We start from the raw sequence: 27191 nt of genomic DNA, 5'->3' as shown, positions 1-27191 counted from the left end.
CTATAGTTTTAACAAACTCCTGGGCTGCATCTATATATATATATAGATGCAGCCCAGGAGTTTGTTAAAACTATAGTTCTGAAGCACAAGCCTTCAGGTGCTGGAGAAGTTAATGTGCTTTTAGGAATCTCAACCCAGAGTAGAGAATCAGATAAACAAAACAGACATGAATCTGACCCTCTGGGATAATGATAAAATCTGCAGATGGTTCTGAATGCTTGTCTTACACTTAACTCAGCTCCATCTGAGCTGTATCATTTCATGTGTCTCATTCCTGCACTCTCAATGTGAGCACTGTCAGGTTCAGGCGTGTCACCACTGATCTAGAAAGGCCAGATGTTGGTCTGATTTTGAATAGCAGGTAGCCTGCAAAACTATGATAATGGTATCATAAATGTTATGAAAAGTATAGCATAAATACAGTTAGAAACTATAAAATAAAGGCTATATTAGTTAGTATATTACTTAGAATCTTATGCTCACAAAGGTACATTTATATGATCAAAAATTTTATTTTATTCCTGTGATGGCATTGATTAGTTTACAGCAACCATTACTTGAATTCCTGTTTCTAGTCTCCCTTTGCAGTTTTTGTAATCCTACTTCCTAATGCTTTTACATAACCAGTTATTTTGTTTTTTCAGAAATACATTTACCATCTGGAGCATGCACACACGTATATGTGTGCACGCACACACACACACACACACGTTACTCCTGGTCCCAGTCTCTGAGATGCAATTTGTAAGCACCTTAAAGTTAATGACTCAGTCATATTCAATAAGCCGAGCCTGTCACACCCTCAGGAGACAGGCTTTGTTGATCTGATGCTAATGTGATAGTTCTCAAACAATGGCAATTTACCGCCTTTTGTGTGAGGAGTGGACTAATCTCTGTTAATAGCTTGACACAATCAGGTCTGCCAAACTGCAACAGAGATTTAAGTGCACAACAATGTATGTTGTTTTTTGGGATACAGTCAAAGATGTAAAATCTGAATGAAGGTAAAAATATGTTAAAATGAACACATAAAGGGCTTATCTGGAAATGACTGAAGAGACGGATGTGCAAGGATCTTACGTGGAATAACCTGCTTGTACTCGAATAAACTGTGGGATTAAGGTGTAACGATAAATGTAACAAACTTTAATTAAAGCACTAAAATATTAAATATGTTCCTATATAGTTGAAGAATTGTCTTTTAGGAGGTTTAGAGTATAGTGTTTTCACATGAGTGGTGATACACATTGTATGAGCACAGGTTGTGAACAGCAGGACAAAAAACAACAATTAAATAAATGGAAATAATAATAAAATGCAATCCATAAAATCATAGGAGAAGCAAAATGATTACATCAAATTAATGTTTTCTTACATTAAGAATAAACATGTTTTGTTTTATGGCTGCCAAAACCATAAAATCATCCAAATTTATGCCATGTTAATAATGATGCATAATTTTGCAGTTCAAAAATACACTTTGACGTTTTATTTTTTTTTTAGGCTATTTGACTTTCGTATATTAAGCAATTGTGGTACCGTTCCTTCATTTCTTGATGTCTCTGAATCTGGATTCTGAAGCAAGACTATTGTTGAGAACCAAGGCATAAGGAGTAGTTGGTAATTAATGAGTGTGTGTGTTTAGATGTGCATTGATAATGAATTGACCTGCCTGTCTCAGATAAAGTAAACAGAGACAGACAGGCACATTCTGTAACCTTTAACCCCACATACACACTCATGCAAAAGGCTCGGTCCGTCTCCACACAGGCATGCTATTTGTAGATATAAGTTATGTATATGACACATATATTGAGAATATTTTGGTTTGTCTTTTAAGAAAAGTTTGGACTAATGGCATTCAGTAAATGTTTTGTTGTAAAGTCTTCAAGGTACTCTCACTTAAAAAAATGACCTGGTTAAAGTTTTGATATGTGACCCAGTGGGCTGATGTCATTTAGAATGAGTTCATCAGCACTTGTCATATCTTGTATACAGTAATTAGCAGCGCAAACATACAAATAAACACTGCCAATCACTAAATCTCGCCTAACTTTAAATGCAGATGACTGATAACGAGGGGCTGAGGAGGAGGGTCTGCTAATGTATGTGTGTGTGTGTTTGGAGGGGGGATGGGGGTCCATCAAACACATAAATGACGCCTTTCAGACAGTAACTCCAGATCAGATGCGACTGGCTGGCAGAACTTCGAAGCAACTTCACATTTGAACAGAGTTCTTAAGTTAGAGGACTTAAATCAACGCAATCATGACTTCATCTGTATCATGTGCGCTCTATCTATTGGTATCAATCGTTTTTCCGTTGTCTTTTGCGTTATCTGGGGAATATTGTCACGGCTGGACGGATTCCTTCAACTCTTGGCACCGGGGATTCCATTGTCCGGAGCGCTTTGACGGTGAGGACGCGCGCTACTGCTGCGGGACATGCGCGCTCAGGTACTGCTGCACGTACGCGGAGGCGCGCCTCGATCAGAGCACCTGCGACTCGGGCTCCGAGTCTGAGAACACGGATGACGTGAGAAAGTTGACAGAACGTGGTGAGTCTTTATATACATTTGTGTAGTTCATCTCGTTTTACGTTTTTCTTTCTTTCTCGTTTTGTTCACTGAAAAACGTGATATTTTAAATTAGAAAGACCAAAATCGCATATTCTTGTAAAATGTAGGCCTAGACAAGTAGGCTGTTCTGTTTTATTCACAACTTTTTATAGTTATTTTATATAATATTTTTTTATTATTATTTGAAATCACGTGATATGAAAAAAAATCGAAAACATTTACATTTGATTAATAGAAACTAAATTTCAGAAGTTGATTGTTGGGACATTTTTACCTTGTTATTTTTCTCCAGAGCATATTAAAATACCTAGGCCTAGATTTTTCTGAAATATAACATTTTAAATGAATTCAATGTGTTGTAAATTCATTTAATTTTGCCATTGTTGTAACTTCCAGTGCCATTTTTCACCACCCCCTGACATGCATATTTTTATAATCCTCGTAATTAATTCTGTCTCATTTCTCTCTCTCCCCAGTTCCAACCTATCTGCCTTTTGTGATTGTGGTGAGTGCGTTCCTGTCGTTCATTCTGGTCGGTGCGGTTGTATCTGTCTGCTGCTGCCAGTGTGTGAAACCAAAAGCAAGCGATCGGCCAACAGGGCCATCTGTTGCTCAGACCAGCCTGTTGGAATCTGGAGGACCCTCTGTGGACATCTCCACACCGTCCCGCACCTCCACGTCAGGCTCCTCCACGACAAACACTCGCCCTCCACCATCCGAGCTCAGCGTGAAGCTCTATGGCCCGATGGGAAACGCCTTCTCAAACTCTCAGTCCCAGCAGTATGTTCCTCCACTGCCACAGGGGGCACCACAGTTCTACCAGCCCTACATGAATTACCGTCTCCCCCCAGAACACAGCATGCTGATGGCCCCTGTGTTTCCGGATGCCCATCCTGTGTTTGGGCAGGTGCACGGTCAGCCTTTTCCTCAGGCCCCCATGCACACAGAGCCCATATATCCCACTGTCACTATATGATAATGTTTATAAAACTACAAATGGACTATAAAAATGTGTGGTACTACACAAGGAAGAATAATATCCCAGGGATATTTTATTTTTGCTGCCTTGGATGGCTTCCAAAAACATTTTCTGTATCTACATAGACACAATCACATCTGACATCATGTTGGTCGAGGTTGGTATCTTTTATGATGTATTAATACTTCTCATAGGAGTGTATTTGCATGAACACTTGATTGTTTATTCATAAATCACTGTTTGTAATGTAATTTATAACAGATTAGAGAATAAATTTTATTTTCATAGGCTATTTGTTTGACTGTCTTCTCATTCTTACACAAAAAATATGAATATTTCAAGACGTTAAGACATGTTTGTGAAACTAGAAAATTAAGTTGCTTGAAATTAGTATCATACATTCAAAGGTTCTCAAATGAATGAATGAATGAATTGTGGAGAACATTTTAATAACTTAAAAAACCTTCTTTCACAGTAAAGAACATTTAGTGCAATGGAAAGGTTCCAGAGATGTTAAAGTTCATAGATGTTAGTGGAGTCATCAATGCCAGTAATGCCTTTATTTTAAACAGAGATGGGCACATTTTACAAAATACTGTGTGGAAAAATTTACTTAAATGCAAATTACATTAGATTTTTTTCAAAGGCTTTAAATACAAAATACAAAAAAGTATTTTGTATTTCATACACATATTTTAACTAAATGTATCTGAAATACTGCCAATCCCTGTTTTTAAGAATATATGATTCATGGAAAGCACAAGCAGCATTGGTTTAATTAAACAGTTTAATTTACTAAAATGAAGTGGCAATATTTCATTAAACTGAAGTTCTAGACATATTCTTGAACAGTAAGTGTCTCTTTGTCCTGCAAAGAGCTTTGGGTTTTTCTTTACAGTACTTTGTGATAGTAAAGCTCTCCAGCCGTTACAGCTGCTTGTGTGTGTGTGTGTGTGGCTTAGCGGGTTTTATGTGTTTGCGTGTGGAAACAGCAGGAGGGGAGAGGACAAAGATGCAGATCTCCTCACGCCCCTGAGAGTGGGATTAGTGCAGGTAAAGAGGGGTGTGTGAATGAGATTAGGCTCTGGATGGCCCAGCTGGAGTTTAAGCAGATGCGTATGAGTTCAATAACGAGCTGCAGACAAGCCTACTGAGTTTCAGCCCAAATCCTGTTATGATGTAAAACGTGTCATGTGAAGCTAAAGACATGAATAAATACAGCCATGCAGACAAATAAATCTGCTCAGGTACACATCTGTAAATAAATCAATCTGCGTTTCTTCACTCACACACAATCAGAAGTGTTTGAACTTTAAATGCTTTGGGGGAAAACACACACACACACACACACACACACACACACAAAGCTGTTTTAGTTTCACATACACTCTGATTCAAAAATTCTTCATGTAAGTATAAAATGTAATAGACTGCAAAACCCAGTGAGTTAGGATAAATCGTTTAAATTGAGGAAACCGACTTCCTCAATTCCTTTAAGTGTAGAAACCAGTATTTATGAGTACTTATTTTAATTTACTTTAAAAAGTATATTTAATAATATTCATTTAAACTACACACCCAATTCAAATATTTTGTATATTGATTATGGCTGTCATATGTTTATACATTAATTCAACCCTCATATAGCCAAGCCAGCTAGCTATAATTTACATTCGATAATGAAGAAAAAATAAACCCTTGGCTGCATCAACAAATGCATTTACTAAATTTTACCACAATGGTAAGCACCTAAACACTCAGACGTAACAGGAACCCTTTTAAATCCCATCATAACAGAACATTAAACACTAACAGCAGCTCCCAATATATAAATGCAAAAACAGTTAATATAACATGTAATTTCAACATTTACCCTCCATAGAGACTGTAGCAAAGCATGCTGGGAACTAGAAATCAGCTCTAACTTATTCCATTTTGCTCTATTAAATGAAATTTAAGTTTCAGTAATATTTGAGGGAAATTATTAACTAATTAAGTGTAATTGGTTTGAAGAAAAACTATTTGTTTTTATTTTACATAGTTTTTTTGCATTACATAAAACATATTTAAATATATTTAAATAAAACTAAATTTTAAGTCATCCAGTACAAAAGTACTTTTTATTTATTATTATTATTTTTAGATGTCAGCTTAAGTGCTGTAGACATTTCTGTGGAAATGGTCAGCTTGCCACAAATGCTGTCAGTGGAAGTGTCATTTCCATCACTTAAATCACTTTTCCTGGAGTTTAAATATCGCCCCCAACAGGATCAAGAGTCCAGTGCAAAAACAATGTAGAACCTCATGCTGGTGAAGAGATTAGGCAACAAAAAAGATTATTGCATTGATAGGGGTCATGGGTGAAAGGTCAAATTCCAGATACATATCAAGCCAATCCCAGACAGAGAGAAAGCGAATCAATCAGATGACATAACCAACTGAAAGGAATGTACTATTCTACAAATTCATCTTGACGAGATACACAAGTTTATTAGTTCACAGGTTTTAATTATTAAAAAACAGACTCTCAGAAAAGATGAGACATTAACACAATGATTCAATACTGAACATTCTGAAAGTTCTTAATGCCCCTTCAGTCAAACTCCAAAACACAAAGTAACAGCTCATTTGCTCAAACTGAATGATAGTTCTATTAGAACTCAAGCTTAAGAATTCTCATTGAACTGGTGTTCCGTAATAATTTTACTTCTAAAAGGGCTGTTCACACGTTTTTGCAATTTATTCTGCATTAATATATAACTGTTGGTCATTGTATCCAGAGTAATTGGTTCAACAGCTTTTCAGTCTTTCCGGCATCTTATGCAATTAGCACCAAATTTTTTAGAGAAGTAAAATTCTGATGCTCTCCATTTAAACCTTGTGTGAACGGCCCTCAAGACATTCTACAACACTGACATGATCTGGGACAGTCATGGTTACATAATACAAGAAAAACAATTAACAATTAAAGACCAGTTTAAGCATAACTGAACACCGTACAAACGGCTCTATTGACTAAAGCCACTTTAGAGAATTTAGTTTAAACTAATGCACTAGAATTAAACCCCACACAGAATAGTACACCTCAATATTTCTAAACCAGCATCCATTTCCACTACGGACTAAATACAGACAATATCACAATATTAAGTTTGACTTATATAAAAACAAAATGAAAAACTGACATCTCATGTCCACTGAAGCAGGAAGACAGATTAAATACAGGATCACTATAAGAGGTCAAGTTATCAGATTGCAGATGGTTCTTTCCATCAGTTAAGTGTGTATAGATGCACAGTGACTGTGTGGAACCATGGGAACTGTCAGTGTGTGTGTTTGGAAATGTGCATGCATGAGAGTGTAAGTGAGTGTGTTTTATGTGAGTAATTTTCTTCCTGTTGGGGTTGTGTGTGTTAAGCTTTCTCTGTGCATGTTACTCGTCTGGTTTTCTCTTGGGTTTTTTAGGGTTGCGTGAGCGACTCTTGGCTTTGCAGAGAGGACAGATCGGTGCATTCCGGTGGATTTGCTGGTGGCAGGAGAGACAAGCCTGAAAAAAAATTAAATGATAGTGAAGTAAATTATAGTAAATTATCAAAAATGAAAGTAAAGACATTTAGAATGTTACAAAAGACTTCTATTTCAAATAAATGCTGTTTTTTTATGCATACAGTTTGTCAAAGAATCCAGAAATAATGTATCACAATATTAAGCAGCCATTTCTAACAATGATAATGAAAAGAACAATTATTGAGCATGAATTAAGCATATCAGAATGATTTCTGAAAAAAACTGTGTGACAATAAATAGCAATGGCTTTTGAAAATTCAGCTTTGCCATTCCAGGAATAAATTATTATTTATATATTTCTAATATATTAAAATAGAACAGTTATTTTAAATTGTAATAATAGTATTTTTTACATTTATGCATTTAGCATTTATCCAAAGCAACTTAGACATAACATTCATTTTTAGAATGCAAGCTCACAGCTGAGCGGAGTTAAAATATTTTTCTTTTGGCAAAGTAATGTATAGACACCTTCATAGGTGGTGGCTGCTGGCGGAATGTCGCTGTCTGCCTGACGTCTTGTTTCCGTGCAGCTTGAAGCTGTTGGGCTGCAGCTGCCGCTGCCGCAAGGGATTCTGGGATAGGAGGCTCCTGGGGTTCTGTCTGCCACTCAGCTTTTTGCTTTTCAAAGTAGCTGAAAGGAGAGGAAGAACACACAAACAAATAGTAAACGATTTAGCCTTCCCATACACAATTACGCACTCTCTGTCTAGATAATTTTCTGACTCAGCTTTAAGAATTACTCTGTTGCAAACAAAGACTCCTACACTGCAATGACTCATTATATAGAGTTCCCCCCAGTCAAACACACACTCAGGAACAGTGTTACTAACTCCAATGAGAGCTTCTCCTCTTCCTGGCTGAGGTCGGGGAGTCTCTGTAAGCCGAGGGTCATCCTCAGGGCATCCACGTGTTCTTTCAGTGGCTTGTATTCATCGTGGAGACGTCTGGTAGTCTCCAGCAGTTTGTTCAAGTCACTTTCAGACTGTTTGATAGTGTTTTCCATCTGGGAGAAGAAATACAGCCACTATATAAATCACAATGGTATAAACCTAAAGGTTAGACATCTGACCTGGACATCTGATCTGGTCAGATCCTGGACATCACAGAAAAAAAAAAGAGTTTGTAAAGCTTCTAAAATACGTAAACTACCATTCAACCATTTGGAATTTTTGAAAGAAGTTATATGATCATACAGTAATTCTGTATTTATGAAAATACAGCAAAAAAAAAAAAAAAAAAAAAAAAAAAAAAAAAAAATATATATATATATATATATATATATATATATATATCTCACCGACCCCAAACTTTTGAATGGTACTGTATATTCTGATATATTACATAAGTTGCATACCTTTGAATATGTGCATTATGCCATAGAAAGTGTAAATACAGTGGATGTATATTTATTTTAAGTGCACTACAAACATCATAAATGAATGAATCAAAACCAATAAATCTATTATCACTTGATGTGTGATATTGTATAACGATTTTTTTTTCAATTACCACATTAATGTCAGCATGTATGAGACGCAGCTCCTCTACATGAGCCATTTTCTCCTGCAGCAGAAGATCCATTTCCTGTTTGTACTCTCTCAGGTGCTTCTCCTCTGACTCCAGAGCTTCAAACTCACTCCTCAGTCGAGATTTGATCTTCTCCATCTGAATTGTCTTATTCCTGAAAAACCACACAAAACACAGGGAACATCCAGCCAATGCATGACAGCATATGACGATGCACTGCAAATGCAAAGTCTTCTGATATGGTGCATGTGGTTTTAAAACGAATAAGGCATCTATTATGTGGTTTCAGTGATCCGATCACAAAGCGCTTTATACAACGTGTGTGCACATCAAATTCAACAACAACCAGACAATCATGTGTATGTCTGAGGGTTGCATAAATGATTAAAAACTGTTCCGCAGGAAATAACCGTTTGCTCTGCAGTTTCGTGTCCAACCACAACAGGATGCTTTTCACACTCATCTTCGCCAAAATAACGGTGCGATCATAGAATTTGTTAATGCAGAATTAGTGGTCCTTGGTATGTTTTCAGATTTAGTGCAAAGCTGCGTGTTTTTATGGTTTCAGTCCTTTGCTTTAGCATCATGACCGATACAAAAAGACTGTCAAATGAGGAATTTATCATACGATTTTTTTCTTCAGGTAGCACATGCCTTGCTCATGCATTGTTTATGAAATTAAATGATTAAGGGGAAATACGTCGTTTTTCTTCTTCTTCGATCTAGGCTGAATTGGCCAGATGTTGAAAACAGGCACGCTAGCTGCTGCTTTGGGGATCAATCTCAGCTTTTCTTACCTTATTTCTTTGATGTTTTCTAGCTTGCACATTATCTCTTGCTCGTCCGCCATGATGGACTATGAAACTTTGAGATTTCTGAGGGAATAAAAAAGGAGGTAAAGATTGTAACGGATATACCTCTCATAAGAAAGACAATAGAAATGCTAACCAGCTGTGGACAACGGCAACACGGCGCTGACTACATTTCCCACAATCCTCGGCGAGGTTTAAAGGGAGAGTGTGGTAAATTAGACAAGAGTTTGTTGACCGTTTATGATATTCAGATTATATATATGTTTTTATAGGCAATATTTGTCAAATTTGATATTTTTTAAGTATAAAATAGTAAACAGGTTTATTAGAAAACAAAAAAATAAAAACATATCCAGTAAAACAGAAAACAACTATATCGTCAGTCGGTGTCTAATTTATTCACATGAATGCATTTCCCTTGTCTCAAGTATATCAATGTACATAAGTATAATAACTCAATATTTAAGTGCGCTGGTATTTACATTGTAGGCTACTATACGTTAAAAAACAGTGGATATTTATTCTTGGAGTGATTGATGTTATTATATATCTTTGTATTCCCCATTTGCAATTTTGGTTTCGATTGCTCGTAGATAAATCCACTTCCTCTGTAATTTATCCACTTCATTATCCAGTAATTGTTTTCGAGAAACCAAATGAACCAGTCTAAGATGAACTGAACGATTCAAACCGAATCGCGAAGCGCGTTTGAGAAGTTCATAGAAAAGAATCGACTCAAAAGAATGATTCATTTGCGAATCGGGCTTCGCCACTTGTGATTCACAACAGAAAATACAAGGTACGAGAATTGAAAGCTCATTTATTTTCAGAGATATGCATCGCTAAACAGACAATTGCTGCTGAAAAACGACACGACCTAAAAAAACATCAACGTTACCAGATAGCTACCGAGATTTATATTTAAACTAACAGTTGAACCTGCCGTGGCAACGCAACCGGCATTGTTCATAGGCTGATACTTGATTGTAAAGGATTCCAAAATAATTACAACTGCCGAATACTGCATGGCTTCAGAACAATAAATTTGGGAGTATGGCAGTCGTATCGGACCGCGCATTCAGCGCGTCCGGTGTATTTTTAACTCTCGGGTGCTGATTTACCGGAGTACCGTCCACCCACGTGCTTCAAAACACAGAGACAGAGGCAGCAAAAACGCACTTTTCTGCAGCTCTGCCCGTTCGAGCGGAGCGACAGGGGGCGTCCAACGTGTTGCCGAAGCGCAGGCGGTGGGTGCAGTCGGGGCCGCTGTAGGGAGGGAGGGAAGTGAGGAAGGGAGGGCGAGAGAAGAAGGAGGGATGGAGATGGATGATAGATGCTTATGTAGCGCGTCCCGTACGTTTGCCGTTATGCTCGGCCGCGGACAAACTTGCATCCTCCCGTGACTTTCCTTCTTTCCCCTGCTGCTCCACCCATGAAGCAGGACGCAGGGCGAATGCATGCCAGTGTTCCGGAGCGCGTCGTGATCGCTTATTTATCCGTCTGATAAATGGTTTTGGAGCTCGCCGCGCCCGCCGGTGCAGGCCCTGCGCTCCAGCGCTGCATCCCGCACATCCAGCGGGTTTTCCGGGTCAGAGTGAGCTGCAGCACCGCCGAGTCCAGCTGCGAAAATCCCAACGCCGGCTCCAGTATTATCGTAAACATCGAGGACGGCAAGGAAGAAGATTGCACTAAAGCTAAAGTGAGTATGAATGTGAGAGAGCGCGTGTCGCAGGAGACCAGCGCGAGCACGACATCGACGACATTCAAGCTCTTTATTTCATTACATTCTCGGGTCTGTTTTTACTTTCATTGGCCAAATTAGAGACTTTGTTTATAGCCTCTATGTATTTATGTAAAATACATCCCATGTAAATGTTTCTGGTGAGGCGAAATGATCTTTAAATCACGGGCAGAACGGATGCTCACGACTCACGTTTCACAGATTTACTGAGTGCAGTTTGACATCAACTCGTTGACCTCTGAAGAGACCGCATAATAACAATGACCGATCGTAGACGAAATAGTTAAATTTTTTATTTTCGATACTTAAATGTATTTATCTTTAAACCTGACCCTTGCACAAACCTGTTGATACTGTTAGAGCTGTAGCAAAATATAATGTATGTCTCGTTCACATAGTGCAAGCGCTTCAAATGTCAACAAGCAATTTTTGACAATTGTCATTATAGGGTATTTTCGAACATTTGACCCTCACAAGTATAGCCAGATTTGTATACACGCACGAATCCTTGACACTGAATTTTCCTATTTTTAGGCAGGTTATCTTCAATATGAAACTTTTTTATTATTCTTTATGCACTGAAGACATGAGGCATTGCACTTGCAAGATGTTGGTGATGAGGAAACAAGTGTCCTTCCTTGTGCCAAACAAAGTCAAGGCAGTTGAAGGGTCTGAGCACCCACCCCCACACATACACACACATTTATTTGGCATCCTGCATATATATGGCAGTGTTATAGCACTGGCCTGTTGCTGCTGTATTTGTTGGTGTTTAAGTTTTGCATGAACCTAAAGCATTTAAAGTATCTTAAATTGTGCAACTTAAGGTAAGTCTGTGCATCTCTTTGCAAGTGCATGCTTTCACCTCCTGCTGACTCTTTTGGCATAACTGCACCATAAGATGCTACCACCCACCGTGTCTTCAGACTGAGTGCCTGAGCTCAGAGCTGCACCGTGGGCCTTAAATGGGCTTCATCTAGCCATGAGCTCCAGCAAAGAGACTCCACTTGTTGCTATGAGACAAACCAGCATAAATCTGTGTGTGTGCTCGAGTGCATGGTGGCCTTGCTGATTGTAAGCCTGTGTTGTGGAGGAGGTGAGGAGCAGAGAAGGGAAAAAGAGGAGGAAAACAAGGCAGAAATCAGAGGAGAAGAGCGAGGGAAGAAAATAGGAGGGGGAAATAGGAGGATGCATTCTGTTATTTGGCTTGTTTGTGGTGCGTCTGCTGTTTTGCTGCTGGCTGTTTGAGTCACAGAGTATTGTGTGATTTTTAGGACATGAGATATGACCTGTGTGTTTACAAAAGACTGAAATTCGGTAGTCCACTCGTGTGCAGCTCACTAAAAGCTGCCCCCACATGACGAGCCACTTGTTTGTCCATAAGATGGCTATTCTGGCTCACTATGCTGCAGTTTCTCTCTGCAGTCAGTGAAGTGACAGAGTACGGAGCCTTCCTGTATTTCTTCTCTCTGCTCTTTCATATCTAATATGACGTCTTACTTTTGTAAAAAGCTGATCCAAACTCTGCTCTTTGGCTCTTTCTTACAGAGGAGTGGGCTCATACCTTTTCACCCAGGGAGGAATATTTCAGCGTTCTCCTCCTTTCTTCCTTTTGTTTTTATGTGCTCCATGCTCTCCCACCCACTCGGCAGCAGTTTCCCGATCAGTTCCAAAGCTGGCCGGGTAATTTTCAGAGAAAGCATAAATTTACGTCAAACACGTCTTAATGAACATGGTAGTGTGAATGTGCAGCTGACCTTATATTTATATAAAAAAAAAAACTTGGCATAAGTATTTACTGGTTTACGTCATCATTTCAAATTGTTTTCAGATCAGCTCTTCACTTGTCCTCATTTGTCACAGTTTTTGTCCACTTATATCTATACCATAATTATTCCGGTTTTCTGTGGGCTGTTTCACTGATCTCAGAACAGTTTGTCAGTCTGCTGTGGTGGACTGCTTGCATTGACTGTGTGATGCAGCTGATTTGCGTAATTTGATGCACACAAAACATGTTAAAGATATATTTAATTAAAGTATATTTTAAGTATTATTATTATTATTATTGTGTTATTATATTATAATATTATGATTTATTATCATTATTATTATGTAAGTAATATATTTTAACATTTTATTACATAAATGCTATTTATTATTAGTAAGTTCGATTAGTATTATTGTCATAAATATATTAAGTATTCATATAATAAAACATATATATATATATATATATATATATATATATATAATTTATTTTTATTAGTACTGTTATTAATAATATTTGCATTTAAATATATTAGTAATATATTTTATTTTTATCATATAAATGCTTTTTAACATCTTTATGATAACAATAAAAATAATAGCATTATTTTGCCAGTTGCTTATAACAATATTGTTATCATTTTAAAGATGTTAAAAATCATTCATTCAATAAAGTATATATTTTTAACATCTTTATGGTAATGAAAATCTCAAATTTATTTAGTTTTATTTTTATAATATAAATAATAATAATAATAATGTTATTAATAGGAAATATATTTATATTTAAAAATATATTAGTAATATATTTTCTTTTTATCATAAAAGCTTTTTAACCTCTTTATGATAATGATAATCATTATTAATAATACTATTTTTTTCATAAAGAGGTTAAAAAACATTCATACAAAATATATATTATTATTGATAATAACAATAAATTACTTGTAATACAAAAATATTATTAACATTGTATATTATTATAATTAATATCATTATTATTAAATCATATTTTTCACAAGCTTTAATGGCAGTTTGCTTCATATATTCCACTGTAAAATCTTAAAGATATTAACAGAAAACTTATGTCTGACTACTATGTAAAGGTAAATTGTGTTCCTGTGCTGTCCTGCTTTAATATGCATCTCTCTGTTCAAGCTATAGTGATTATTAAAGCCATCATCTTTCAGGTTTACTGCAGGCTGTTTCACTGATCTCAGAACAGCTTCTCAGTCTTCTGAGGTGGACCACTGTCGCTGACTGCGTGACGCAGCTGATCTGAGACCTGCTGTTGAAGCTATGATTCCCAGCTCGGGCCCATGGCTTGTGAGTGCAGACGATGCGGTTCAGTGCCCAGGGGAACATGCTGCTGGAGTCAGCGTCACGACTCAGAACAGCAGCTATGTCACGCTGGGGAGGAAATTCTTCAATACGCCACATCTGCAGAAAGAGAGAGAGGGGGAAGATTGTATACACTGTCAGTTTAAAGTGATATTATTAATCTCAGTGCGACCAAACATCCATAACACACTCTCTGTCACCATCGCATGTGTGAGGAGGGCTCCAGTTCTGTGCGTAGGTGTTTATTAGTGAAGCATGCATGTGTGCTGCTTTATACGTGCATTTCGGCTTGGCACATGAAGCGCTTTATGGTATAGAGTGTTGTAAATGTAATATGTGCACTGTGTTTTCATGTGTGTATGTTCCAGGCTTTCCCAGAGAACACTGCGTTGTGTTAGTCGTGACTGCTAAAAAGCAGTTAGCTGATGACAGGGCTGCGTTGCTAGGCAACCAGTGTCATGAGCGCAGAGGAGCCTCTCGTAGCTGGATGGTGCTATCGGTTTTCTCTACACACACATGCACACGCACACACTCTCAGCCTACACATTCACACATTCCTCTCACCCCACACACAAAAAACAGAGATGCACACGCAGATATTCACACATTCTTACTCACTTTATGCACACTCAAAAGTTAGACATTGCATATCAACCTTAATAGAATTGCAGAAGTTTTTAGGCATTTTTAGAGAATTGTACAGAATTATGGCAGATGTGCAGGAATCTAAATGCTAAATGGAAACGAAAAAAAAAAAAAAGCTGAAGTCTCTGAAGCTGAGGTGAGTTTGTGTTTGCTTTGGACGAAGTTCACAGTATCATTTCCCCTCAAGGAAGTTCAACCAGAGCCCCACCCCAAGAAGCTTCTCTTTTTGTCATATTGAAATAGTTTACAATACCGAAACGTCTGACATGAGAATTTAAAAGATGCGATGATAAGTTTTCCCAGCGGCAAATATGTTTCTTCAAAAATGATTTCTTGGGTCAGGAAAAAAAACTGTTATGAATCTCTCATTCACTGCAAGCTGCATTTACTTTATCAAAAATACAGAAACAATTGTATTATTGGGAAACAATATTAGAATTTAACTTTTTTTTCTTTTTTAATTTCTTTTGCAATTATATTTTTTTATTAGATGGCAAATTACTACAGCCATTACTATACTACAGTCTTCAGTGTCACATGGTCTTTAGGAAATCTTTCTAATATATTGATTTGGTGCTCAAAAACTTTTTTTAACAAACAAAGTTTTGGAATGCTTTTCTTCAGTTTAATGTATCCTGGCTGAATTACGTGTAAAACATTATATACACTACCAGTCAAAAGTTTGGGATCAGAGCGATTTTTAAAATGTTTTTTAAATGAGTTTCTTATGCTCATAAAGGCTGCATTTATTTGATCACAGGGGAAAATGTAATATTGCGAAATATTATTATGATGTAAAGTAATGTTTTTTTATTTGAATATAAATTCAGATGTAATTTATTCCTTTGATCAAAGATGAATTTTCAGCATCATTACTCCAGTCTTCAATGTCACATGATTCTTCAAAGATCATTCTAATATGCTGATTTATTATCAGTGCTGAAAACTGTTGTGTAATATTTTTTTGGAACCTGTGATACCCTTTTTTCAGGATTATTTGATGAATAAAAGGTTAAAAAGAAGAGCATTTATTTAAAATAGAAATGTGTTCTAACAATATACACTACCATTCAAAAGTTTGGGGTAAGTAAATGTTTTATTTTATTTTTTTTAATGAATTGAAAATTTATTCAGCAAGGATGTGTTAAATTGTTTTTAAATTTGTATTTTGAATAAATGCTGTTCTTTTAAACTTTTTATTCATCAAAGATTGAACAGTGGAATATATATGTAGGAAGGTTAACTGTCTGTAACACTGTAATTTAGAACTTACTGTGTCTTTACAGCACTTTTACAGTTTATTAGAATATTTTTTTTATAGTTTATTAGAAAATCATTTTAGAAGAGCATTTTCAGACTTCTTGTAGTGTAATAACTGCTCCCTTTGTTGCTACCAATTAGATACCAACTTGATGGTCCAGACTGTCCTGTTCAGCCAATTACATGTGAGAAGAGCAAGCTTTTCCAACGTCCTTTGAGTCAAAATCACAGTATAGTGTGTCTGAACCTTTTATTTTCAGTAAAAGTAAATAATCAAATAAATAATCAAGATTATGATTATGACTGATGAAAAATTAAATATAATGTGGATTATATTTGTCGATTGCTCTACAGTAGTGCTCAAAAATGTCTATTTGAAATCAGTTTTTTGCAGCAGTTGAGAATTATAGCCATTCACAGACATATCCATTCAACAAATTAATGCAATTTAAATTGGTCAAATGATCAGTCCACCATCTGTTTTCTTTCTCTCAGGAGTACATTGTGTCACTGATTAGTCCTGTGCATAAGCACCGTGAGCGTTTGACTCTTTGGCTGCAGCGGCGACTGCATGCTCTACGTGCAGCTATTGAGTACGAGAGCTGTGCCGTGGTTCAGGTGAGGGACCATGCACTGGAGCTTCAGGGAGGTCATGCGCAGGTAATGGCTGCATGCGCCATGCTGCAGCGCCTGAAGATGGAGCATCGCGGCTGCCGTGAACCCCAGCCCTTGCCCACTGCTGCTGGCCACGACTCTCCAGAAGAAGAGGAGGAGGAGGATGAAGAAGCTGCTGAAGACGGGAGTAGTTCTGAGAGCGATGGCGAGGCAAGGTCAAGGAGCGGTAGTTCTGGTGGAGCCGTCAGCACAGCAGGGTCAGGAGAAGGAGTGACCGGAAGGAAGCAGGACCTGCTCATAGCAACCAAACCTCACCGGCAGCTATGCCGCTCATCCTGTTTGGACCGTCCCAGCTTCAGTCAGAGCAACACCTTTCAGGAGTTACGTGCAGATGACACCCGCTCTGACTCCTCCCAGAGAGCCCTCGCTCCGCCCACCTCCTTGGCCCAAATGCCCTTGCGTCAAAACAGTGATCGAGATTACCAAACCAAAATGGACTTTGCTCTGAAACTGGGCTACTCTGGAGAGCAGGTGGAGTCTGTTTTGAGTAAACTGGGGTCCAGTGCTCTAATCAATGATGTATTGGCCGAGCTGGTGCGGCTAGGGAATAAAGGAGATCCAGAGAGTCAGGCAGCAGTGGGCACCGCCGGTTTAATGGCACGGGCAATGGGAGCCAAAGAAGCCATAAGCCCTGAGGCATCACTGGAGGAAGACTCATCAGACACGTATGACAACCTCCGACCAATCGTGATTGATGGATCCAATGTTGCCATGAGGTAAATGCCATTGAGAACAAAAGTCTTTCCACAAATATTGTTTAAAACATACAATTTCTATAATTACTGACAAGGCCTAGCAGTCAAATTTGAGATGCTGTTGGCAACCAATTTTACCTTGTAATCCAATATATTTCCAGCTAAAAATGTTAGGTGGAACTAGATTTTATCTATCATAGTTTCGGATTGTGAAAAGTGGTTGGAGGGAAGAATTTTAGAGGTAGAGCAAGTTGTTTTAGGTGCAGAGAAATGTAGTATGTATTATGAGAAACATTATGATTAAGAGTTTGGTTTTAAAGGGGTCATATGATCCTTTTTAAAAATCATTATTTGGTATATTTGGTGTAACAGAATATGTTGACATGCTTTCATGTTTAAAAAAACACATTCATTTTCAAATACTGTACATTATTGTAGGTCCTCTATGCCCCTCCTCTCTCAAACGTATGGTTTTCTACAAAGTCCCTCCTTCTGACTAGCACAGTCTGCTATGATTGGCCAACTGACCCAGTGCATTGTGATTGGCCGAATACCGCAAGCACTCGTCAGAAATGTAACGCCCCTTTCCATAATCACAATCTTCATCTTTCAAAAAAAATGTAAAGTTAATAATGTGCTAAGTTTTACCATCATTAAAGCCCGAAAGGGGAACAGAGTGGCCTGACAGACACAGATGAATAGGGCTGGGAAAATAAATCGCTGCATCGCGAATCGAGAAATGATTCAGCATTGATTCTGAGATTTTCTAAATGCATTGCGATTCTTTCTTGAATCAATTCTGAGATTAGTTTTGAACAGCAGATGGCACTGCATGCTTTAGAAACCCCCGTACTCTGCTCGTTTACAAATCATTACAGACACTTGAACCTAAAATAATCATTCATAAAATTCGAAAAGTTTGAAACGAATAACAAAGTTGTTCACAGTGGGCTGTGTTTACATTAATCTTGTATCATAAAAGCATTCTAAGATGAAGTGAAATTACATGACTCAGCCGAACGCACAAGCACTCTTTAGCACTCTTCTTCATGAGCATTTGAGTGTGCGGATAAAAACTAGATTAGAGCGCCATCTGCTGTTAAAATTTAAGCTCAGAAATGATTCCAGAGGAATCGAGATGCATTCTGAAGATCTAAGAATCAATCCACGAATCGATTCTGCATCAATTTATCATCCCAGCCCTAGTGATGAAGCTTGTATGTATTTGCAGAACACAGGCTACGGACGGTTAAGACAGCTGACTCCACTGTGTGACCCTGTTTCTCTCTCCATCACTTGCCCACGCATGCACGCACACACACACATACGACACACAAAACTCAGCATTTGAACAATCAATAGCAAATACTTAAACTAATAACAAAATATACTTCCAGTAGCTGATTCAGGAGCACCAAATTGTCGTAGCAAAGTCAGAATTACCTCCTCTCCAAGGTTTACGAAACGGTCGTCCATAAAATGCGTTGCTGTTCTGTTGTGAGTAATCTTAAGTATTCTTAAATGCATCGGTTTTCGGAAGGCCAAATAAAGTGCTTTAGCTTTCGTCTTGTTACACACAGCATCTCCCTGACATGGCTGCTTCAACACTAACTGCTGTTACTGAAACCACGCTGGGGGAAGTCGTGGCCTAATGGTTAGAGAGTCGGACTTGCAATCGAAGGGTTGTGAGTTCGAGTCTTGGACTGGCAGGAATTGTAGGTGGGGGGAGTGAATGTACAGTGCTCTCTTCACCTTCAATACCACGACTTAGGTGCCCTTGAGCAAGGGACCGAACCCCCAACTGCTCCCTGGGCACCGCAGCATAACTGGCTGCCCACTGCTCCGGGTGTGTGTTCATGGTGTGTGTGTGTTCACTGCTGTATGTGTGCACTTTGGATGGGTTAAAAGCAGAGCACTAATTCTGAGTATGGGTCACCATACTTGGCTGTATGTCACATCACACGTCATGCCTTCTTTCTTTACGTCAACATTTTGGCAGCATTACGTAAATATTTCCACATAGTGACATAGACATGTGGGGATGTGTTTGAATGAGCTGTTTTAGGGGGTGTGGCAGAGTCTTAACTTTGATAAAGAAAATCTAGTTTGTTTTGAGACTTTAGTCTTTGCAACTTCAGGGATATTATCTATAAACAATTAGCTTGTAACACTCCAAAGAGAAAGGAAAATGGGTTAGGATCATCATATGTCCCTTCAAGAGTTTTAAAATACATTTAAAAAAATAATAAAATAACTACTGGGAAGTGCACAATAAGACCAGGAACATTCATTTAGAAGGGTCAAAGGGTCAATTTAAGCCATGTTAAAGGGATATTAAAATTCTGTATACAGTTACAATTCTTTATATTCTAAATAATTTAAATATAAAACACTAGGAGAAAAACTGGATGTTCATTTTGATATTTGATAAAGATTACATTTACAGTGTAGTTAAATTATTAGAGTTTTTAAGTTTACTTTTATGTGAGCGTTAGATGATGGCAAAGGTAATCTAAATGTAATAATAGACGAAATGAAGCATGCGCAATTAGATAACAAACAACAAATAACCATGATAACAGATTTGGTGCCGATATATAGTGCACCCCTTGTCAGTTTTAATTTCATGCTGACTTAAAGGCTCTGGACTGATAAAATGTTGATGAGAGAATTAGTCACAGCCTGGGGAACTGTGAACTAGAGTCATCAGATTCTCACTATTGTTGTTTACTTCTGGAATTTACACTGTTGTAGGAAGTCTTTTGGCAAAACAATCTTGATGTTCCTGTTTTTAAATGCTTTTAGTATTGAGAAATGTCCAATCAGTGACAGAAATTGAGTGTATATGTGTGTGTGTAATTTGATGTTGGTAATATTATTTTGTAGCCATGGAAACAAAGAGGTGTTCTCATGCCTGGGCATTCAACTGGCTGTTGATTGGTTCCTGGAGAAGGGCCACAAAGACATCACAGTTTTCGTCCCAGCATGGAGGAAAGAACAGTCAAGACCTGATGCACCAATCAAAGGTACCACAAAAAACAACAACAAACATTTCTATGATGAGTTAACACTTCTCTGAAGTGTGAGTATGTGTCTGTGGATATCCAATTGGTCCAAAAATCTGAGACCACCAGAAAAATGGCTTCTATTTTAATAATAATTGAATGTATATATTCTAAATGTATCAATTTGTTTAATTGAAAATTAATTTCTGAATTTATTAGTATTGTACATCCTCCTTTTGATTAAGGAAAAGCATGAACTCCACAAGTTTGTGTAAAACCTGATGAATCATATTCTCAAGCATGATTTGAGAATGATCCAAATAGCATCTTGTGCTTCAGCCGAGACAAAAAAATAATAATTTTAGAAAATTCACATGATCAGTGTCACCCGATTTCCACCTTTGATTCTTATTTATTATATTTCATAATGCTTCTTTATTTATAAAATTTAAAATTCCAGAATGTTCGGTTTATTTTTTCAGGCTTAAAATAGGTTAGACCTTTGACCCTTACTCTATGTTTATTAGATACAGTAGATATTTTCACTGTGTTGGTTACCATCAAAAGCCATTTTTATTTGCCTGCATGAACTTCTCTGAGGAGCCGCCATGTGTCCAGTGAGATCGTCCATCTGTGCTGTGATGTTTATACAAGTTTGCGTATGTCTGTGCATGAGGTCACAGGAAGTGATAATGTGTGATGTCACCCTCATCCTCAGATCAGGAGATCCTACGGAAATTAGAGAAGGAAAAGATCCTTGTCTTCACACCGTCTCGCAGAGTCCAAGGCCGTCGAGTGGTTTGCTACGATGACCGTTTTATTGTCAAGCTGGCCTGCGACTCAGACGGGATCATTGTGTCCAACGATAACTACCGAGACTTGCAGAATGAGAAACCGGAGTGGAAGAAATTTATTGAGGAACGACTCCTCATGTACAGCTTCGTCAACGACAAGTATGCTCGCACACAGTTACCATGGTGATGGGGTTTTCTCTCTCTCACTAAATTGTCTTCTGCTTACCACCCTCGCACCCGTATGGCTTTCCTCTCTCTCTTTCTTCTTACACTCTTTATTGCTCTGTCATTTGTTTCAGCTCTCTAGTCAGTTGTTCTAATTGTAAATAAGCTTTAATTAATTTACTGATTTATTTGCTTAAATTTGATTTCCAGTGATGAGGTCCCATGATAAGACCTGTTGTGAATGCCTGTTCCTAGTTATATGTGATTTAAGCCACACACTGCTATCCAAATAAAGTCATTTTAAGTGATTATAGGAATACCATAAATGGGCATTTTTGTCTCACTTGCGAATGCAGTGCACATACACCATCTGTGGTGGTTCACGTCACAAAACTATTAATGATGCTTTAACATACATTGTGAATGCAGAGAGCTCAAGTTTCACTTTATTTTAATATTTGCATAATGGCCACAAGTAATGAAGAATTTAGGACAGAAATATTCTACCACACTTCTGTATAATGTAGAAAACAAAATATAAATTTCATATAAACGTTCATATTTAAATACATTTTAGATTTAAATCATTATTCCTATCATAGGGTTGTGCTTATTTGTGTCTGTTGGATTGACTTTTAGATTCATGCCTCCTGATGACCCTTTAGGGAGACACGGACCCAGTCTGGAAAATTTTCTCCGTAAACGACCAGTGGTTCCAGAGCACAAGAAGCAGCCGTGTCCTTATGGTCAGTACAGCAAAAGTAGGAAATTAATTTATGTCTTTATTCCAGAACATCACAGCATATTACAAATATCCATATTTGCTGTATTAACACTGTAATATAAGAAGATAAATGTATACGTTTTTCATGCACTGTCAAACTATGGACTTTCTAAAATAATTTCCAGTATAATGTTATTTAAAAAGAATCAGTGAATCATTTTAAGAAACACAGAAGTAACTTTTTTTTTTTTTTTTTGTCTCAACCACCACTATTGGTTTTATCACAGGTAAGAAGTGCACCTATGGCCATAAGTGCAAGTACTACCACCCAGAAAGAGCCAACCAATCACAACGGGCTGTCGCAGATGAGCTCAGAGCCTTTGCCAAACTCTCTGCTGTAAAGACAATGAGTGAGGGGGCACTTGCCAAATGTGGGACCTCTGGTTCTTCTGCCAAGGGAGATAGTAGCTCAGAGGCAAAGCGAGTGGCACCCAAGCGCCAGTCTGACCCCAGTATCCGGTCAGTTGCATGTGAGCAAGAAGAGAGACTCTGTCCAATGCGGAAGGCCGAGGCCAGTTCTGTACCGTCTTTAGTGTCAGCACTTAGCGTTCCAACTATGCCACTGACGAAAAGTCACGCAGCTGGCGCTCTGAACACACGCTCAGCGAGCAGCCCTGTTCCAGGGTCTCTGCACTTCACCCACAGCTCGCTTGAACATGCAGGCAGTATCCAGTATCCCCCCATCCTAGTCACCAATAGCCAGGGGGCCTCTGTGGCTTACGGTGAGCCGTTCCCCAAGTATGACTCTGTGGTAAGCGACCATGGCTACTATTCCATGCTCAGTGACTTCTCCACCATGAGCCTCCAAGACAGTTTTTGCAGTCTTGAACAACCAGAGCCTGTAGGGGTTGGTGGGGGATATCCAGGAAGAGCCAGCATGTGTCCAGAACCTGGCCGAAGCCATTCATCAGACTCCTTCTCATCCTACAGTGGAGAGATGTACCTCAACTCAATAGAGGGCAGCCTGGACGACAGCATGAAAGGGCCACCTTCGCAGTCCCAGACACAGCCTTTGGTGCAAACGCGCCTTCAAGCCTTTGCTCACGGTTTCCACCATGAGGCCTTGACACGTGTGCAGAGCTATGGAACGGATGAACCCAAACCGGGTCCTCGAAAGCAGTCCTCCGCCCACCTTGCACCACACTCCCAACATCCAGTTGTTGGCAGTCGATCCAGCTGCCCAGGAGACTACCCTCCTCTCCCCCAGAATGTGCTGCCTTCTGCCAGCCCCTCACAGCAGGGTCGATCCTTGGGCATGACTCGAATGGACAGCATCTCTGACTCACGGCTCTACGAGAGCAACCCGCTGCGCCAAAGGAGACCTCCTCTTTGCAGAGAGCAGCATGCCAGCTGGGACCCTTTGCCGTGTGTTAATGATCCCTACAGTTATGGAAGCTACGGTTTAACGGGAGGTCTTATGCCTTGCTGTGAAAGGGTGATGGTCCGCAGCATGCCCGAGAAGATGGAGCAGATCTGGAGGTCCCCATGGGATAGTGTGCCGCCTCCACCGCCCAGTGCTCGTGGGCCAGCGGAGGAACCCCAAGAGCGGCACCCTATTCCAGAACACCAGTATCAAACCTACCGAAACCTCTGTAACATCTTCCCGGCATTTGTGGTCCATTTGGTCATGGAGGAGAACCCTCACATGACTGATCCCCAGCAGCTGGCTGCCGTCATTGTCACTAAACTGCGCTCTTGCCACTAAGCACATCACAAATGGCTGCTAACAACATCACCACAATATTTAGATATCCTAGTGTATGAGAAATTGGACGCCTTGAGAATTTCGTAGTTTTGTTTCACTCTGAAGAAACAGCCAGCCCCCATATGTAATTCTGATTGGATTGGATCCATTAGGAGGTTGGCTAGCATGATAGCATTGATGCTGCATTGGTTATTATGTCATCTGTTAAGCCATATGGGAGCCTGGATCTTGTACCTTAAAAGTTTAGCATAAAAAAAGATATCCCTCATAAATAAGTCCTGCTTTCTCCACCGTTTAGCTCCTGAGATGGGCCAAAAAGTTCTTAAGGTTGTTCATAAAGCCAACTCAAAGTGTATCCACATTGAGAAAGCAACTGCCTGCCAGTTTGATGGCAGATTTTGAGAATGTGTTATTTCGTTGGTGATGATAACATTTATCCTTTGAAAAAGAGTTACATGAGAGAAATCTCTTTGGTAAAACCGATCAGAAATGATCCTGCACAATATGAATAGTATTGTGTATGTATATGTGTATTCACTTGCATTAGTGTGTAAATGACGTGACACCGTGGTGGTTTTTTTTTGGTGTGTGTGATGACTTGATGTGTGATTTTGGAAAGAGGAATGAACGCTTGTGTACCTCAAAGCATGACCTTTGAACTTTTATGGCCTTACATCGGATCGACCTAACCACACATTAAGGTGAATAGCACTTAATAGTTGTGGAGGTCGCTGTTTTGCATTTGTTTTATAAAGCGAGCACTGGGACAGAAAGGTTTAGATCGGCCGTGCTGCAATTCAGACTTTTTAATTGGCTGGGCTGTAACTGCAAACCAGCCCTGCAATGTCTGTTTGTACACATGCACGGATACGTATTTACGAAGCCATTTTAAAAGATTGAGCCAAACAGAAAAACAGTGTACATTTTCCTGATCTGAAAGCACTAGGTATATCTAGTTGGAGAAGATATTATTCATATATATTTGCTAAATGTTGTTGTTGTATTATAGATTTTAAGAGAGATGTTTGAGTAAGCATGGGCTTCAGTAAATCTCTCACAGACAGCATGTTAGCACTATGCTTGACAGAGAGCGCCAGTCCCGTTTGGCTCGTTAGTCAGTAACTGTTTTCACAAGTATTCACAAACTGAGGAGGATAATGCGTCTCTTTGGCAAAATGCTCTTGTGCAGCATCTATTTCCTGATTGATGCCGAGAGACCGCCCCATTTCATCTGCTCCGCCCTGTAAATTAACATATCTTCAGGAGAGCGTGAATGTTATTGGTCCAGAGATGCTCTGGGTGTTTTAAAAAAAGACTTAAATTGCTCCTTCATTTTTTTTCATGAGCACAGGAGTGGCCCCGTAGGGTCCCCGTTACTGCTCGTGGGAAGGTGTGACACACTGCCTACCTGTCTCTTCCTGTGCGACACACACGGAACACCAGGCTGTTGTTGGGTTGTTTCTGACATTTGGCTGACAGTTCGCTTGCTGGCTCTCTACCGCCCCTGACCCTGCTTCGATTTGGACACAAAACCCAACCTCTCGGCTCTCTAATACGAACATGGACAGTTCTCCTTCCCTTTAGTTTTATTTTCCAACAAAGTTCATCCAGAAGGCAATTAATGATTTATTTTTTCTTTTTACAATCTCTGATGTAAAATATTTTTAAATGTTTTATTTTTTATGATTATTTACACATTTTAGGCCAGAAAAATATTAACGCAAGTACATAATTGTAAACACTAAAGGCGTGTTCACACCAAGAACGTTAACGATAACGATATTAGCGTCCACACCAGCGAACGATATCGTCTGTTTTATCTAAGCGCACGCACGTCTGCCTCTTTAAATTCTCAAGCTCGTTACAGCAGGATGGATTACTATTGGATGTCAATATTTTTATCAGCTGGAAAAAAATCTGAAGGTGATTCCAACTATATCGTTTCTCTGTCTCGTTATAGTTGTGGTGTGAACTCTGCTATTCTTTAATATTGAGAACAATTTGTAGAACTATATTTTTATCGTTATCTTGATAGTTATCGGTCCATAGTAATCCATCCCTAGCGTCCATCTTGAACTGTGACATCAAAAGCAGCAGATGATAAAATATCCCATTTTACACTTTTAGGACCTTTCAGAAAATCTAGAACTGTCAAAAAAAAATTCTATTTCTTTTCTTTTTTTTATGCTCTAATAATTGTGCATTTACTATTGCCTGCTATTGTACCAATTGTGTCAGAATTGCAGTTCTGTTGTGCTATGAATTGTGACGTATTTTGGAATGCAGTGAGGTGAAATCCAGCTAGAAGTGTTAAGGTGTGGACACATTTAATGTTTGGCAGATTTTTGCAGACTAACTGCAGCCATTTAAATAGGATTTTTTTAGGATTGGAAATTTACTTGAGGGCAATAAATTTCCCCACAGAGATTTCGCAACTGGTCCAAGTTGGTCATGTAGACTGAAAATATTTGCCCAGGAACTTTCGCTAATGTGACTGCACCTTTAGCATCATTTATGTACTTACGCAGTGTATGTTTCAGGCCTAAATGTATATTTTTGTTTGAGACTGAAATGTTTTAACGGTTGGGTTTTTCCATTTCCCCTTCTCCTCTGAACCTAGGAGCAAAAAATCCTGAAGGAGGTGTTTCTAGAGCAATCTAGAAACTAATTTCTGGTAAGTTACGACATTACTGTCCGCTGCTTAAGCTCCAAGGTTCAGACCCCTATGCAGTTGAGCAGCAAGCGACCACACATCAAATGTCCAGAAACGACCTTTTGCTTGTTGATACAAATTGTATCTATTTCTTGATTGTAAAAAAAATATATATATATATTTCTGAGCTGTACAATATCACTTATATGAGTATATATATATATCTATATATTTAAAAAAAAAACACAAAAAAAGCTTAGTTTTGTTTAAAAAAAAAAAAAAAAAGGATAAAGACATATAATGCCATAATGTCAGTGATACCGTGTGTCACTCGAGTAGCCCATAGAGATGGCTTATTTCCTGCCGGGCAGACCACTACAGACAGGGATCTCTCTCTCTCTCTCTCTCTCTTTCTCTCTCTCTCTCTCTCTCTCTCTCTCTCTCTCTGTGTGTTTCATTTCTTTCTCTGTCCTCTCTTACCTCCTTTACATTTAC

The 27191-nt window shown here is 38.6% G+C and overlaps 3 protein-coding genes across 4 annotated transcripts; 2 read left to right on the top strand and 1 right to left on the bottom strand.

The window, feature by feature from the left end:
- The first annotated feature begins 2181 nt into the window (after positions 1–2181).
- Positions 2182–3847, top strand: LOC132131177 (protein shisa-1-like). The gene is made up of 2 exons (XM_059543169.1): positions 2182–2557; positions 3055–3847. The coding sequence occupies exons 1-2, from the start codon at positions 2269–2271 to the stop codon at positions 3552–3554; spliced, it is 789 nt and encodes a 262-aa protein (XP_059399152.1). The 5' UTR covers positions 2182–2268; the 3' UTR covers positions 3555–3847.
- Positions 3848–6508: 2661 nt separating this feature from the next.
- Positions 6509–9664, bottom strand: LOC132139870 (zinc finger C4H2 domain-containing protein). Its single transcript, XM_059548532.1, has 6 exons — positions 9603–9664; positions 9452–9529; positions 8637–8808; positions 7958–8130; positions 7596–7758; positions 6509–7104 (listed from the first exon to the last, which is right to left on the bottom strand). Exons 2-6 carry the CDS (start codon positions 9502–9504, stop codon positions 6991–6993), a joined length of 675 nt encoding a protein of 224 aa, XP_059404515.1. The 5' UTR covers positions 9505–9529; positions 9603–9664; the 3' UTR covers positions 6509–6990.
- A 733-nt stretch (positions 9665–10397) lies between these two features.
- Positions 10398–25695, top strand: LOC132139868 (probable ribonuclease ZC3H12B). 2 transcript variants are annotated; one of them, XM_059548531.1, is made up of 6 exons: positions 10398–11165; positions 16716–17611; positions 20477–20616; positions 21314–21548; positions 22194–22300; positions 22566–25695. In XM_059548531.1, the coding sequence occupies exons 1-6, from the start codon at positions 10974–10976 to the stop codon at positions 24041–24043; spliced, it is 3048 nt and encodes a 1015-aa protein (XP_059404514.1). In that variant the 5' UTR covers positions 10398–10973; the 3' UTR covers positions 24044–25695. The 2 variants fall into 2 exon arrangements, with proteins under 2 accessions (XP_059404514.1, XP_059404512.1); XM_059548529.1 differs by having other exon boundaries at positions 22194–22315.
- Positions 25696–27191: the final 1496 nt, after the last annotated feature.

The sequence above is a fragment of the Carassius carassius genome, chromosome 4 (genome assembly GCF_963082965.1).
Source record: "Carassius carassius chromosome 4, fCarCar2.1, whole genome shotgun sequence".
NCBI classification, from domain to species: domain Eukaryota; kingdom Metazoa; phylum Chordata; class Actinopteri; order Cypriniformes; family Cyprinidae; genus Carassius; species Carassius carassius.
Note: the sequence above shows the minus strand (reverse complement) of the source record. Positions and strands in the feature narration are given on the sequence as shown.